General features: G+C 39.0%; 1 protein-coding gene across 1 annotated transcript; it reads right to left on the bottom strand.

Annotated features, from left to right (window-relative positions):
* Positions 1-14331: 14331 nt before the first annotated feature.
* On the bottom strand, positions 14332-15263 carry LOC124971471 (melanoma-associated antigen B10-like). Its single transcript, XM_047535234.1, is given in 2 exon segments — positions 14332-14765; positions 14768-15263. Coding segments are annotated over 2 exon segments (930 nt in total).
* Positions 15264-16441: the final 1178 nt, after the last annotated feature.

Here is a 16441-nt window from a genome sequence, read left to right as displayed (position 1 = left end):
CTATGACATGTTGGGTACAGAACATAAACATGATATATAAGAAATGGTCCTGCTTTCAAGTACCTTATGTAATCCAAGGAGCATAATCCAGTGGAATTATGTATTGTGCTGAGAATGATGAAGCAGAAAACTTGAGTTTGAGACTTTGCTCTGCTACCTAGAAATATAAAGTAGTAGGTTGAAATGAAGGTCATCTGTTCAACACTCTACTCCTTCTGTCATCTGACAAATAACCTTTCCTACTGATTTCCAGACAGGACAGTCAGACTCCATTTGCATGCAGTAAAAGGAGCTCATTACCTGTCCAGGTACAACATGAGACATTTCTTGATTAGGCTATGACTCAGTTTCCTCATATGTTAAATATGACAAATAATATGGACATCAAAAGATTGCTGTGAACATCAAAAGCAAGAACATTGTGAATCTGTTAAACACCTCAGACTTCAGTAGACTGTTCATAGTGCCAAAAAAAGTCATTTCAGGGCAGAGGTTGGATTGGTAGACTTTCAAACATGGTAGGAGAACATTTGGCCTTAGTTTTCTTTTGCTTCATGTGTATAGAAGTACTGTAGTTTGCATCTTGAATGCCTACCTATGGTCCATGTGTTAAAGACTTGGACTCCAGGATGTCACTATTGGGTAGAACCTTTGAGAGGTGGAGCCTAGTGGGAAGTCTTTAAGTTATTTAGAGCATGACCTCAAAGAGGAGAGTAGGACCCCAGCACCCCCACCCCCTCTCTTTTGCTTCTGGTCATGAAGTGAGTGGTTTTGCTCTACCATATGCTGCTATCATTATGTGTAGCTTAGCCACAGGCCCAAAGCAAGAGGGCCAACCAATCACAGATTGAAACCTCCTAAATTGTGAGCCAAAATAAATGTTTTCTCTTTATGAATTGATTATTTCTGGTATTTTGTTATAGACGGAAAGCTAAAACAAAGGGGATGACTTTAAGCCAAAGATCAGGAGCTGAGAAGAGGGGCAGAAGGTTAGAGCCTTCATTCTGTAGTGGGAAAGAGATTCCTTCAACAATTATAGACTGGGGGCAGGGTTGGGAGGACAGGATTATGATACTGCCTTCCAATTCCCACAAAGATGCATCCTTGCTAATTGCTAGAGTATAGCAAGGGGATGTGTAGCAGTAGTAAATTATCTATAGGGTACTGACAGTGGACTCACACATAAGGTCTGGCATAGTCCCAAGTTTGCCAGCTTCTTGGCTAACCCATGAATTCCTGCCTGAGCCCAGAGGCCTGTTGTCACATTGAGAAACTAAATGTCTGTGGCAACCACAATGTAAGCTCAGGTTGTCAGTTAAGAAGGGTTGTCTGGTCATATGTTTCTCCTCTCTGCTCCTGCCAATAGAATGAGGTAAAGAAGGGTGGAATAGGTTGGGAGCACCTCTGAAGGTTACACATTATTAAGGCTGACTCCAAATGCCCTCTATTTGTAGGGTACTCTCTGAAATCCCTCCTTATCATCTTCTGGGCCTACCTAACTTGTAAGGATTTCTGTAGTTACATTAGAGTGTTAAAAAACTAACCCCTAGTATCATGGTGGTATACCCATGATGTCAAAATTAGGAGGGACAGTGGCAGTAATTTTGATTGAATACTTGTAATACTTAGTCATGGTGCTGATGAAGCTTTTATCTGAGGGTAGGAGGAAGTAGGTAGCATGAAAACAACATTAGACATTTAATGCCATGGATCTCCCAGCATGTGCTCTGTCCCTTTGCTGGGTGTGGTAGATTAATAAATAAGTCTCACTCCTGACCTTCTGGCCTTCTACCATGAGGGTATGGCTCAAGAGAAAGCTCAGTTTAGCAGGCAATAGTCTGAGCTGCAAGTATCAGTGGCATTCAATAATACATCAAATGATATTGGAAGGGCTCACAGAATTCTGGATAAAGCTGGATAATGTGGATTAGGGCTACATAGCCAAAGGTATCATCCTGATTTCACACTGTAGGACTTGTATGTTGAAGATATTACTATAGCTATTACCCCAAGGCACTATATGCTGTACTGTTAGTATTGGACACTCTTTTTCTATAACTGCCATTTTGACTTAGGAGCTCACCCTTAGTTCTGTATCACCACTTCTACTCATGATTACTACTTACTTACCTCCAGAGCTCAAGAGTCAATGTGTGGGTAGGTGCATCTGGTTGACTATGCCTACACAGTCTTGACTACAAAGGGAGAATGTTAAATCAAGAATTTGGTATTTTCAATTTCTCTGGTGGTAGATGGGCTCTACCTCCTATCAAGTCTTATCAAGAGGAATATTCTCTAAACATAGGAAGTGAGTTCAGATTCTGAGAGGCCAGAAAAATTCAAATGGCTTCCATGTTATTATCACAGAAGGAATACAGGGTTTAAGGCAATGGTTTTCAAACACCAGGTTGCAACCCATTAATGGTTCATTAAATCATTTTAGCGGGTTGTGACTAGCATTTCAAAACACTGAAAATAACTGAATAAAATAGAAAAACTCATGTGTTGTAAGAGGAAGTACTGGTTCCTGAAACTTATTTGAGTTTTCAGTTAGTTTTAACTAAAATGAAATCACTAGCATCCAATTGGTTTTGAACTACTAAAATAGAAATTTCATATGATTCAGCTTAATAGGTTGGCATATAAAATATATTACTTATGATTTATAATAAATCAAAGTTGAAAGCCTCTATGATAAGGCATGGAGCTAGATTGCCTTTGTGGCTGCCTTCTGGACACTCAAGTTTAATTATAGGACAAATCAAGAGGTCTGGGCATTTGGTAATGTGTTTCTAGTGGTATATGGAGGAATGAGAAGACCCTAGGGAGCAGGTGACACAGACAGGGTTTGCTGTAGGAAAGAGAACTTGAACCAGTCTTTTTGGATGGCAAGTTCTAACTAATGATGGAGAGTCAAGGATGGGCGTTAGTGTATATTCTAGTAGAAGGCACTGGTGAGCTTGAGCCAGGCCTTAGGGTAAGTGTAAGCCTATAAAATGAGTCCTGTTCTGGGAGTTGTCATGAAAAGGGCAAGTTTGACTTCCCAAGTATCATTCTCCTTGAGGCCAAGAGTAGCAAGATTAGTCCAGGTTTCTCCCTTTGGCTTAGCATGTGTGACCATGCTGGCTAGGAGACAGCAATTCTAGAATCCAATGGCTAGGAGTATTTCTCTCAGGTGATTTAGCCCATTCCCCTCATTACATGCAGGCCTTCTCTTAACTTATTCCAGACAAATCTCTCCTGGTTTTAAAACTGGTGGAGCTAAAGATCATGCAAAAAAGTTAACACTTTTTAATAACACACGGATTGGAAATTCTTATTCTTGTCATATACTACTTTGTAGTATAATCATTGTATGATTTCCTTGTTTAGTGCAAGCAATTAAACAATACACTTTTTCAGTAACTGGGGTTGGGGTATGTGTTTATTCTTGTTTGTACAAAACCCTGCAGAAATGTGTAATAGAATCTGTTGAAATTGCTCCAAGAACAGAACCAAAGTCAAAGAGTTACAAAGTTGCATGGAGACCAATGATCATTCAACAGAATAATCTGTGAAAGGATTAGATGTGACCACAAAGTAACCCTTTAAGAAACACCATTCCCTTGATTCTAAAAGAGCTCAAGCAGAGCATGACAGGATGCTATTAGTGGTGACACTTATATGGTAGGGGTTAATTTATCCTTTGGTTTTCTATAAAATGAACTCCTCTCTCCCTCCTACCACTACCCTATGATCTCTGTGCCTTCAACTCCCTGAATTTACTCAGTCCCCTGTAAGAAAAGAAGGGGAGCATCTCTTTATGGTCAACAGATTCAAATCAGTCATGGGAACACAACAGTCTCCAAAGCACATACTTTGTCCACATATGAAGAATTAGCAATAGTCAAATAGTTCACAATTGTGGTCTTCTTAATAATTTGTGAATTATTTCTATCAAAATCACTATCTGTTGTTCTGAAAATAGTTATTTGATCTGCACAAATGAAGCTTGGTGGTATATAGGAAAAGCATTATTTTGACTCATTTCCAGATGAGGTAAATAAGGTTCAGCAGGATAGATTATTGCCCCAGAGCCAGGATGACAAACCAGGTTTCTTGATCCCAAATCTAACTCCCTTCCTTAATCTTATCACACATTGATCTTACCATGAAGGATTTGACCAACTATTTGTTATTACTAAGAAAACTATAAGTATCAGAGAATAGGAACATATATATCAATTTACAAAGGAAAAGATCTTAGCCAAGAAACATGGCCATAGGGGACTATTTTGAATCATTGAGCTCTCCAACATGAGGGAGTTTGGAGAATTTCTTGATGGAGATATTAAAGAGAAATTTCAGGACTGGGGAGATAGCTTAGCTGGTAGAGTGCTTGCCTCGCAAGCATAAGGCCCTGAGTTCGATCCCCAGTACTGCAAAAAAAAAAAAAAGAGAAATTTCAAATCTGGAAAGGAGAGATGATGATGGATGCCTTTTGAGGAGACCAAAACTTGGCCTTTTCAGAAACAAGCTTTGCTCTAAAATACTTGCTTAGCATCCCAAGCCTCATACCCACACACATACCCTGAGAAAGAGGCCAAGTTCCTTTTTATTTCACTGACTTCAGTCTAGGTAATTAACATCTACACAAATGAATGGCAGTTTTTTATGCTTTATTCTCTAGGCTGAACCATCTGTTTCCTCCCAGCCTCTCTTCTAAGAGCAACACCCTGAACCAAATGGCAATAGTCTGACATCTTTTTGTTTCCCTTCCTTTGGCTTATCCTCATTGAGACATTGCCTGTGGAATGAGACTAGTGTGAACTGTTCTCATCTATTCCTTCTCTTTGCTCCCTTAACCACCGTGTCCTTCCACACTTCTTGCCCCATTCCTTCTAGCCCTTCCAAAGACAGCCTGGAGCTTATAACCTCAAGGTATATCAAACAGTAATTTCCTATTCAACATATTCCTACATTCTTTTATCCCTGCACTCTGACTTTCAAGCTCCCCTAGTATTCAAATTTTGTATGAGGTAATTAATGCCCCAAGGATGAACCAATTCATGTGAAACGGTTTGGCAAACTCTTTCTATAAAGGGTAGAATATAAATATTTTAGGGTTTGTAGGTCACTTCCAGTTTCCATCCATTATCACATATTCTTTTATTTTACAATCTTAAAAATCATAACTCGTTCTTAACTTATGGCCTTTCAAAAGCAGGTTATAGGTTGAATTTGTCCATAGTTGGTAGTTTACTGGCACTTGTTCTAGATTAGTCTCTCCGTCTATAATTAAATAATCTTCCCTGTCAAGAAATTCTCCTCAGCATCTGCCTGGTACAGTTAAAGGCCATTTATCAATGGTAAATTTCTTTTGTTTCTTGTTGTTCCTCAAATGTGCATTCTGTGCTGTTATTGCCCATTCCCCAGAATTTCTTACTGTCTTCCTTTCCCTTCTCCCTTGGTGGTGGCACACCTTAATTGTGGCCTCAGTTTTGCTTCATACTCTACCCCCAAAATCCATTTTCAAGGAAACCAAAGTAGAAAAATTAGAAGATGAAACTGGACAAGTGAATCTTTGGAGCCCCACAGTCTAAATTCTGTTCCAATTATTCCTCGAAGTCCATTAGGCTCAAAGGGAAGCTGTGTGTGGCAGTGAGTTTGTTCTCTTGATTAAACTTCCAGTCTCCTTGCTCTGTGTTCCACAGGATCTTTCTGTGCTGTTTTCTCCTTCATGCCACAGACATTTAGCTTCTATCATGCTCTCTCTTTCTCCTCAAGATTTAATTTTTTGCCACCCAGGCTGTGAGAGAAGCATGGCATACTTTTCCTATGTGTTGCCAACCCTCTGTCTTTGGAAATAAGAAAGTAAGCCCTACCAATATTTCTAGCAGAGGTTGTTCAGAAGAAAGAAAATTCATGTATATCAAGTGCCTACTATGTGCCAAACACTGTGATAGACACCTTACCTACTTTTCATCTTATAGAATCATCATCCCTGAAAAATCCATTATCTTAATTTTCTACATGTTAGAATTGAGGCTCAGAGAAGTATAGTGACTTACCTGGAGACACATAGCTACCAAGTGATAAAACTGAGGTTTTTTCCATTACTATTAGGATGAAACATAAGAAATTGCTGTTTTTCAAGGTCCATAATAGTCAAATACTGAGAGTTTCATATGTTTAATATAATAGAATGGCCATAACACTAGGAAAGTTTTTGTTTGTTTTCTTCACTGTTATGGCTCCATATCCTTGACAATTGCTTAGACTGTAGTAGGGATGTTGTGCCCAAAGGCTCGAGACCCCACAAAGACCACCAGAGACCACGATCAATGCAAGCAACAAAGTGTCATTTATTAGCAAGCTTGAGCCTGGTCCTCCGCGCCCTCAAAAACTGGTGACGCTAAGAGGCCCTGAGCCCTCGTTTAGCAGAGTTTTTATAATGAAAGGCAAGCAGTTTTACAGTGTTCTTTTAATTGGTTAACATTTGAACAGCTAAACATTAGTCCTCCTCTGATTGGGTCCTGCCAATCTATTTGATTCTCATTGGGTCCCGCCAGAACTGAACGGTTCTAGTGGAAGAAGGGAGGAGGGAAGGGGTGAACTATGCAGGAGATGAGTCAGGGCTAAGCCCCCCCTGTCCTTGACAGATAAGGTCTCCAGGCAACTGCACATTCCTCAGACAAATATCTCTTAACAACCTTGGTAAGCACAGGGGCCCGGTAGTCCTGTTTGTCCTGTATTGCCTGCATCTGGGTGATTGAGGCAGTTAGCAGCACAGATACCACCCTGTTCTCAACATTCCCCCCTTTCCAAGAACATTTAGAGAGCCAATCTTGGGTCTGTATTGTTTTAATTCTTGCTGCTTAATGGGCTGATATTGGGCCTTTAGCACCATTAGCTGTACTGTATTTATTCTATCTTTAACAAAAGCAATTAACTTATTGATTATACAAGGTCCTATAGTTAAAGCTAGTAGCAACAATATTAGGGGTCCCACTCTAGTGGACACCAGAGTAGTTAACTAAGGGGAAAAATTGAACCAGGATTCAAACCAGCTCTGACTAGCTTCCGATTCTTTCTTTCTGTTTGTTAGTCCTTCTCTGACTTTTGCCATGGATTCCCTCACTACTCCAGAATGATTAGCATAAAACCAACATTTTTCTCCTAGGGCTGCACATAGACCTCCTTGCTTACAGTCTTTAAAGGCAGGTAAATTTGGTAATTAATGAGCTTAGGAGATCCTTAACATTTTATTCTCCCAGGGACAGTCTCCAACTTCCAGAGGCAGATGGCCTTCATAGCCTTCATTTCCTCAATTTGACCCAATCCCATATTTCTATACTAACTGCCTGTCCCCAATTATGACTTCATTTACCCCTCTAATACTAGGAACTCCTTCACTGCTGTAGGGAAAATGGGTGATGACCAATCTGGCTTCTTCGAGCTGGAAGTGGGCAGTGTGGGGCAAGCAGTTTGGAGTTCCCTTTTTAGAAATCGGGTCAACTGAGGGGTCCAAGGTAGAAGTCTGGTTGGGGAAGAGCAGGCTGTAAAGGCATCTGGGGATGGGTGCTTCAATGAGAGAAGAACAAAAAGACATGAGTACTGAAATGAGATTGATACAATATAAATGTTGTGGAATCTGGAACATGCCAATGAATATCATAAAGATGACAGAAGTCAGTAATTCCTCACCAGGGGGTGGAAGAACTGAGAAGTTGTTCCCATAACAAGGCCTAGCAAAGGCTGGAGGGGACAAGGCCTTTATTTGGGGACTTTAACATCGTCCAGGTTATCAGGAATGTAAACACAATATTTAACTCTTAATGTCATTGAGGTCCCCAGAAAATATAGTTAAGCTACTTAATGTCATCTGATTTTTATACAATATCTCTTTATTGGTATAGCCTGTGTTAAGTAGAGATCTCTATATTTTTCTGTTACTTAGGGCTAGATAATCATACTAGCAAACATAGATTAAGCCTACCTGTGACTGTAGGCCTTAAACTGACTAAAATCTTCTGACTCTGGCAGTTTCCCTTGATAGTTATCAGGCACATTTGCCTAAGAATCTTTCTTTTGTAGCTTCCACTCTTAATTTTAGTGGGTTAACACAAGTGTACATCTTAAGTTACTTTTAACTATTATTTCTTTTAAATGCCCAAGAATGGCTATATTTTGGTTTTAACTGTATTGCTGGGTGTCCAAGATCAAGCTGGTCAAATTGACCTGGTTCCTGTCTTGTTAAAGAGTCAGCTGAGTTCCCACAGGGGTCACTCAGACCCTGCTGGGGTCCTATAGTGCATCTTCCAGGACTTTGCCAGCCCAGAACCAGAACCTGCAGGTAATCCAGACCAGAAAACATGCGGCAATGCCTTACTCACCGGCCGAAGGTGTCACTTATGACTCTATGATCAGGTGTCTAGGTGGGCTTGGGGCATCCCGGACGAGCCCCCATATGTTGTGCCCAAAGGCTCGAGACCCCACAAAGACCACCAGAGACCACGATCAATGCAAGCAACAAAGAGTCATTTATTAGCAAGCTCGAGCCTGGTCCTCTGCGCCCTCGAAAACCGGTGACACTAAGAGGCCTCGAGCCCTCATTTAGTAGGGTTTTTATAATGAAAGACAAGCAGTTTTACAGTGTTCTTTTAATTGGTTAACATTTGAACAGCTAAACATTAGTCTTCCTCAGGTTGGGTCCTGCCAATCTATTTGATTCTCATTGGGTCCCGCCAGAACTGAACGGTCCTAGTGGAAGAAGGGAGGAGGGAAGGGGTGAACTATGCAGGAGATGAGTCAGGGCTAAGCCCCCCCTGTCCTTGACAGATAAGGTCTCCAGGCAACTGCACATTCCTCAGACAAATATCTCTTAACAACCTTGGTAAGCACAGAGGCCCAGCAGTCCTGTTTGTCCTGTATTGCCTGCATCTGGGTGATTGAGACAGTTAGCAGCACAGATACCACCCTGTTCTCAACAGGGACTTAATACATATTTGTTAAATGAATGAATGAATGAAAGTATATTTACTTTCAATGTCTTTACCCTTTCCCCTATGTTAATGTTTCCAAAACTGCAACCATTTTTGAATATCTTCAAAATGTTGCCATATCCACATAATTCCATACTTTTGAAAATCACCTGCTAGGTGTGGATCATATGTTAGTGAAGTGTATACCCACCATTTGGACACTGTTGCCCTTAATACCATCTTGATTATGGGGAAGAACAGGAGTTAATTAAAGCAAAACAACTAAGTGTGATTTGAGTATGTATCTCAACACTAGAGTGCTTGCCTAGCATATGTGAGACATAAGGTCCATTCCCCAGCACCCACCAAAACAAACAAAAAGTGTTACCTACAAAATGCTCACTTCTGGGCTGGGGAGATAGCTCAGCTGGTAGAGTGCTTGCCTTGCAAGCACAAGGCCCTGAGTTCGATCCCCAGTACCGCAAAAAAAAAAAAAAAAAAAAAAAAAAGAAAAGTAATCAAAATGCTCACTTCTCACATGAGGGAGAGACCCTCAAAGTAGGGTCCTTTTGCTCTTTGGGTTCACAAAGTCAATATTGGAACCAAAGTCGTGTGTCTACTGAGCAAGATTTATTCAATGACTATATAATGGAGAAGTGGGTGGCTAGCTCAAAGAGCAACTTCTTGACCCACTGGGGGTTGTGGAGTCAGAGAGATAAGGCAGCAGAAATTAGGGGAAGGAATATTCATCAGATTTTTGGGAAAAGAGTGGTGGTTTTTTAGGAAGCCAGGCACTGTCTCATGTGGTCCTTCCTCTTTGCTACTATGTTGATTTTAAGCTGACATGGCACACGTGGGCATTTTGCGTAACATAGAGATTAGATGATAGATAATGAAGTCTGAGGTATCATAGTGGCATTTGGGCAGCCACCTTGGTCCCAGCTGATTTTAACTGATAACCTTGAAGAATCACCAGATGTCATGTTCTTAAAGATGATCACAGATTGTGGTAGGTAAGTGAATAGGCAAGGCAGATTGTGTAGATATTTTACTAAGTAGCACAAATTGGAGTTGTAAAAAGTCTAGGATGGAAACAGTTCTAAAGACAAACAGCAAATGAAAACACATCTATTTGACCAAAAGTATGAAAATACAGTAAGACAAGTGAGTGCCTGTGGTATGTGAACCAAATTTGTTCCTTCCTTTCTCCCTTTAAGCCCAGAGAGAGACTCTACTCCACACTTCTTCAGTGAAGAACCAAGGATTTCCTCTCCCTCCAGATCACAGTTGGAGGACTTTTTTGCAAAAATGAGCAGCATTTTTCATCATACTCCCTAATAATGTTACTTGCTGAGGCTAATTAACAAGGGGAGTACAGTTATGAGGGCTCCTTTTTGTTGCTTAGCTCCCACATATACGCTAGTGTCTGTACCCTAGGCATACCATACAGGCCTCAAGTCACCTCGATCTAGCCTTTGAGACTGTGGACGCACATCAAGACAGTCAAAGGGAGAAAACTTAAGGTTGCTGTATTCACCTACCAAATGCAAATATATTAGAGTGGAGGTATCATTCAGCCAGAAACTTGCCATGAATAGTACAAAATCTACTCAGAAAAGCCAAGATCCAGATGCTTCAATACTGAATTCTATCAACAGTTAAGGAAGAATTAATAATGCTCCTTAATAAATTCTTTCCAAAATTGTAAGAAGGAACACCTCCTAGGTCTTTTAATGAGGCCAATATTACCATAACAAAACCACACAAAGATGTATCAAAAAAATTTCCCCTGTGACTATAGACGTAAACATCCTCAACTAAGTACTACCAAATCAAACCTGGGAATATACAAAAAAATTCATTTACATGACCAAGTAGAATTTATACCTGGAATGCAAAGTTGGTTTACCATCAGAAAATCAGTTAATGTAATACATCATATTCACGTAATAAAAACAACTTCACATGATCATCCCAATAGATGCAGAAAAATCATCTGAGAAAATACAGTGCCCTTCCCTTTCATGAAAAAAATAATCAACAAAATAGAACAGGAGGGGAACCTTCTCAACCTGGTATAGTGCATCTCTGAAAAACCACAGCTAACATGCTAAATGGAGAAATACTGGATGCATTTCCCCTAAAATAGGGAAGAAGACAAGGCACCCTCACCACTTTTGGTGACCATTTCACTATATTTCTAATATGTGAAATTAAGCAAAAGAATGATATAAAATTCATCCACATTGGAAAGAATGAAATAAAACTATCTTCAGTCATAGATGATCTTATGGTTTGGATGTGAGGTATCCTCCAAAAGCTCACATGTGAGACAATGCAGGAAGGTTCAGAGGAGAAATGATTGGGTTGTAAGAGTCTTAACCCAATCAGTGAATTAATTCCTGATGCAATTAATTGAAGTGGTAGGGCGTGACTGGAAGAGGTGGGAATTGGAGTGTGGCTATGGGGTATATATTTTGTATTTGGAGAGTGGAGTCTTTCTCTGCTTCCTGATCACCATGATATGAACTGCTTCCCTCTGCCACCTTCTCCCACCATGATGTTTAGCCTCACCTCGAGTCCTGAGGAGTGAACCCTGCCTTCTGTGGACTAAGACCTCTGAAACCATGAACCACTGAATAAACTTTTCCTCATCTACAGTTGTTCTTATAGGATCTCTTAGTCACAGCAGTGAAAAAGCTGACTAAAACAGATGACATGATATTTAATATTGAAAATCTTAAAGAAATCATTAAAGAAATAATTATTTAATAAATGAGTTCAGCAGGGTTTCAGGATACAAGATCAATATACAGATGCTCCTCAACTTATGATGATGTTACCTCCTAATAAACACATTGAAAGTTGTAGATATTTTAAGTCATTAAAATACATGCATTTCATATACCTAATGTACCAAACATCATAGCTTAACTTAGCCTACTTTAAATATGTGCAGAACACTTGCATTAAACTACTATTGGGAAATCATCTAATGCAAATTCTATTTTATAATAAAATGTCAAATATTTCATGTAGTTTAATTTTTTGAATACCTATATCTAAATGTTCTAGCCACCCAGTTCACTATGTGGTATCAGTGATCAGAAATGAAATAGTACACCTGTAATTCAAATAATTTTCAAGAAGGAGGCTAAGACTATACAGTGGATTAAACAGTAGTCTTTTCAACAAATTGTTTTGGGACAACTGGATAGCCATGTGCCAAAGAATGAAATTGGACCTTTACCTCATACCATTTACAAAAATTTTCTAAAAATAAATGCAAGGCCTACATGTAAAAGCTAAATCTCTTAGAAGATGTTTTAATTCCTTTTGTGCTATTGTGCTCAAATACATGCAACTGTGCTGGCCACACTGTAGCCCAAAATAATTTATTATGATATAATTTGTACTATATTCTTAAAGAATTACACAAATTCAAGTATATATATATATATATATGTATATGTATGTATATATATATATATATATATATCTTATGTACCTTTTTTATTATTATTTTTTATTTTTTACAGTCTGCATTTGGAATCATTGTACACAAATGGGGTACATCATTTCCTTTCTATGGTTGTGCACTATGTAGATTCATACCATTTGTGTAATCATACATGTACATAGGGTAATGATGTCCATCTCATTTCACGATTTTTCATACCCTCCTCCCTCTCATTTCCTTCTACATAATCTAAAGTTCCTCCATTCTTCTCACGCCCCCCATAATTCTTAAAGTACAATGATTTATTTTTTAGTTCTAGGAAGTCCAAGGTCAAGGGATCCACATATGGCAAGTGCTTTCGTGCTCTGTGGTGGAAGCATCTTCCATGGAGGAAGGTGGAAGGGCAAGAGAGCATGAGAGAGCAAAAGGGGACTGAATTCATTTTTATAATAAACCCACACTCAGAATAACAAAACAACTCCCATGATAATGACATTAATCAATTCATGAGGTCAGAGACACCTCATGACATAATCTAATTCTTCAAGGTTCCACTTCTCAACACTGTTGCATTGAGGATTAAGTTTCTAACACATACACTTTGGGGAACATACTCAAAAAAAAAAAGCAGAAAAGTATAGGGGTAAACCTTCATGACCTTGGTTTTGGCAAAGGATTCTTAGATATGACACTGAAGGCATGAGGCATGTATTTACTTTCTTAAAATAAAAACTTTTCTTCAAAGAGCATTGTGAAGAAATTGAAAAGATAGAATGGGAGAAAGTATTTATAAATCATATGTCTGAAAAGAGACATATCTAGAATACATAAAGAATACTTATAAATCACAAAAAGACAACATAGTTTTTAAAGTGGGCAAATAATCTGAGTAGATACTTCTCCAAGAAAGATATAAAAATGGTCAACAAGCCCAGAAAAGTATTTTTTCATATCATGAGTCAGGAAAATGTTAATTAAAACCACAGGTACTATGGTAAGAATCTAGAGTTGTCATGCAGATAAATTAGAACCTTGATACACTATTGGTAGAAAATTAAAATGTGAATCTGCCTTGGGTAACAGTCTAGAAAATTCTCAAACATTTAATCATAGAATTATAATATGACCCAATAATTTCATCCCTAGGCATATACCCAAGAGAAATGAAAACTTATGTCCACACAGAAATTTTCACATGAATATTTAGACCAGCACTTCTTGCAATATCCAAAAGGTGAAAACAACTTAAATGTCCATAAATTTATTTTTGTGAGTTGCAAAATAATTTATTTTATTTATTTATTTTTATGTGGTACCGAGGATCAAACCCAGGGCCTCACAAGTGCTAGGCAAGCACTCTACCACTGAGCCACACCCCAGCCCAAAATAATTTATTATGATATAATTTGTACTATATTCTTGAAGAATTACACAAATTCATATATATATATATCTTAATTTTACAGAACAGATCAAAAGTGATAACAAAACACAACAATTTATCATCTTTTACTTTTTTTCCTTTAGTTTTTCAGTCTATTTTGCTTCTGGGTCCTTTCGTATTTTCAATGAAATACATAATCCACTATTCTGTCATCTTGTTTGAAATCACTAAATAAGATGGGAAGTCTCTCAATTTTATTCTGTAAAATATTAAGACTCTTACAGCTTATAAGGATCAATGAATATATAAATCATGTTGTTCATAATTGGATTCTGAAATTACATAAACTGTCTATTAAGTGGAACAAGAGTTAAATAAATAACCAAGTTATCACATAGAACAAGAATATGTGTTATACAGTGTTGTCACCAGTCTCACCCCACCTTCCACTAAAGAGAACATTAGCTTTCCTCTTCAAAAACATAATGAATTTTCTTAGCCTTCACTTGGGACGAGAAAAACTGCTAGATGTGACCATGGAATATGGAATGACCATGGCAGATTATGAGTCCTAGCCGCAGGAGTGGGTGGGCTCTTTCTTCCACATCTTTCAAAGCCTCCTCATACCAGCCTGGGAAGGTATTAGAAATGGTATTTTGGATCTTAGCCAAAAACTCCAGGACTTTCATCTTGCTGGATTCATCATGGGATTTTGGGCCCCACAGGAATCTGTAGCATGGAGGATCACTGTTGGTCACCTGCTGATACTCTAGGTACTTTTCTTTCATTAAATCTCTGGTTATCAAATTCCTGGGATCCCTAAAGATGACGTGACTCTTCCCATCATATACCCCCATCATATTTAGCACTGCCCAGACTTGCTGCTCACTGGCACAGTTGCATTTTGTGAAGATAACGCCCAGGATAGTCATTAGCAGGCCGGTCTTGGGTATACCTCATTATCATTCACTTTTGCATTGTGATTTAGTTCCAGCTTGTTGATGAGGATGTAGATATTCTTGTTCCAATCCACTTCTTTCATGTCAAGGACTAGCTCCAGGTGCACAGAGGCTTGCTTCAGAATCTCAGAGTTGTGATTCTTGTACATTTGGATTACATTTTTCAGCATATTTGCATTTGTAATGGGCTCTTTTATTCCATACTTGTACAGCAGGTAACAAACCAATAAAGTAACCTTATGGTCTAGAAGGCCTTTGTCCCAGTGCTCAATGATAGCCTGTGAGGCATTTGGCTTTCCCTCAACCTGGTGGTTGGTGTATCCATTAGCTGTTGTATTATGGAACAGTTGTAGCAGCAGCAGCCATGGTAGATGGGGTTCTTCTAGGTTGTTTTTGATTACTGATTGCTGCAGCAGCAGATGAACTCTGGCCGGTATCTTTGAAGTGAACACAGGAGGAAGAGAGGGACTCGTCTTTTGCTGCAATAGCTTGGACATCACTCACATTTTGGGTTCTTCTTTTTTTTTTATTGTAAACAAATGGGATACATGTTGTTTCTCTGTTTGTACATGGCATAAAGGCATACCATTTGTGTAATCATAAATTTACATAGGGTAATGTTGTTTGATTCATTCTGTTATTTTTTCCCTTCCCTCCCACCCCTCCCACCCCTCCCACCCCTCTTTTCCCTCTATACAGTCCTTCCTTCCTCCATTCTTGCCCCCCTCCCTAATCCTAACTCTAACCCTAACACTAACCCCTCCCACCCCCCATTATGTGTCATCATCCACTTATTAGCAAGATCATTCATCCTTTGGTTTTTTGAGATTGGCTTATCTCACTTAGCATGATATTCTCCAGTTTCATCCATTTGCCTGCAAATGCCATAATTTTATCATTCTTTATGGCTGAGTAATATTCCATTGTATATATATACCACAGTTTCTTTATCCATTCATCAATTGAAGGACATCTAGGTTGGTTCCACAATCTGGCTATTGTGAACTGAGCAGCTATGAACATTGATGTGGCTGTATCTCTGTAGTATGCTGAATTTAGGTCCTTTGGGTATAGGCCAAGGAGTGGGATAGCTGGGTCAAATGGTTGTTCCATTCCAAGTTTTCTAAGGAGTCTCCACACTGCTTTCCAGAATGGCTGCACTAGTTTGCAGCCCCACCAGCAATGTATGAGTGTACCTTTCTCCCCACATCCTTGCCAACACCTGTTGTTGCTTGTATTCTTGATAATCGCCATTCTAATTGGAGTGAGATGGAATCTTAGGGTAGTTTTGATTTGCATTTCTCTTATTACTAGAGATGTTGAACATTTTTCCATATGTTTGTTGACTGCTTGTAGATCTTCTTCTGTGAAGTGTCTATTCATTTCCTTATCCCATTTGTTGATTGGATTATTTGCATTCTTGGTGTAGAGTTTTTTATAGATTCTGGAGATTAGTGCTCTATCTGAGTATGATTGACAAAGATTTTCTCCCACTCTGTAGGCTCTCTCTTCGCATTGCTGATAGTTTCCTTTGCTGAGAGAAAGCTTTTTAGTTTGAATCTATCCCAGTTATTGATTCTTGCTTTTATTTCTTGTGCTATTGGAGTCCTGTTGAGAAAGTCTGGTCCTAAGCCGACATGTTGAAGCTCTGGACCTACTTTTTCTTCTATAAGAT

The sequence above is a fragment of the Sciurus carolinensis genome, chromosome X (assembly GCF_902686445.1).
Source record: "Sciurus carolinensis chromosome X, mSciCar1.2, whole genome shotgun sequence".
In the NCBI taxonomy this organism is placed as follows: domain Eukaryota; kingdom Metazoa; phylum Chordata; class Mammalia; order Rodentia; family Sciuridae; genus Sciurus; species Sciurus carolinensis.
The sequence above is the reverse complement of the archived record's forward strand: the minus strand, read 5'-3'. Positions and strand labels throughout refer to the sequence as shown.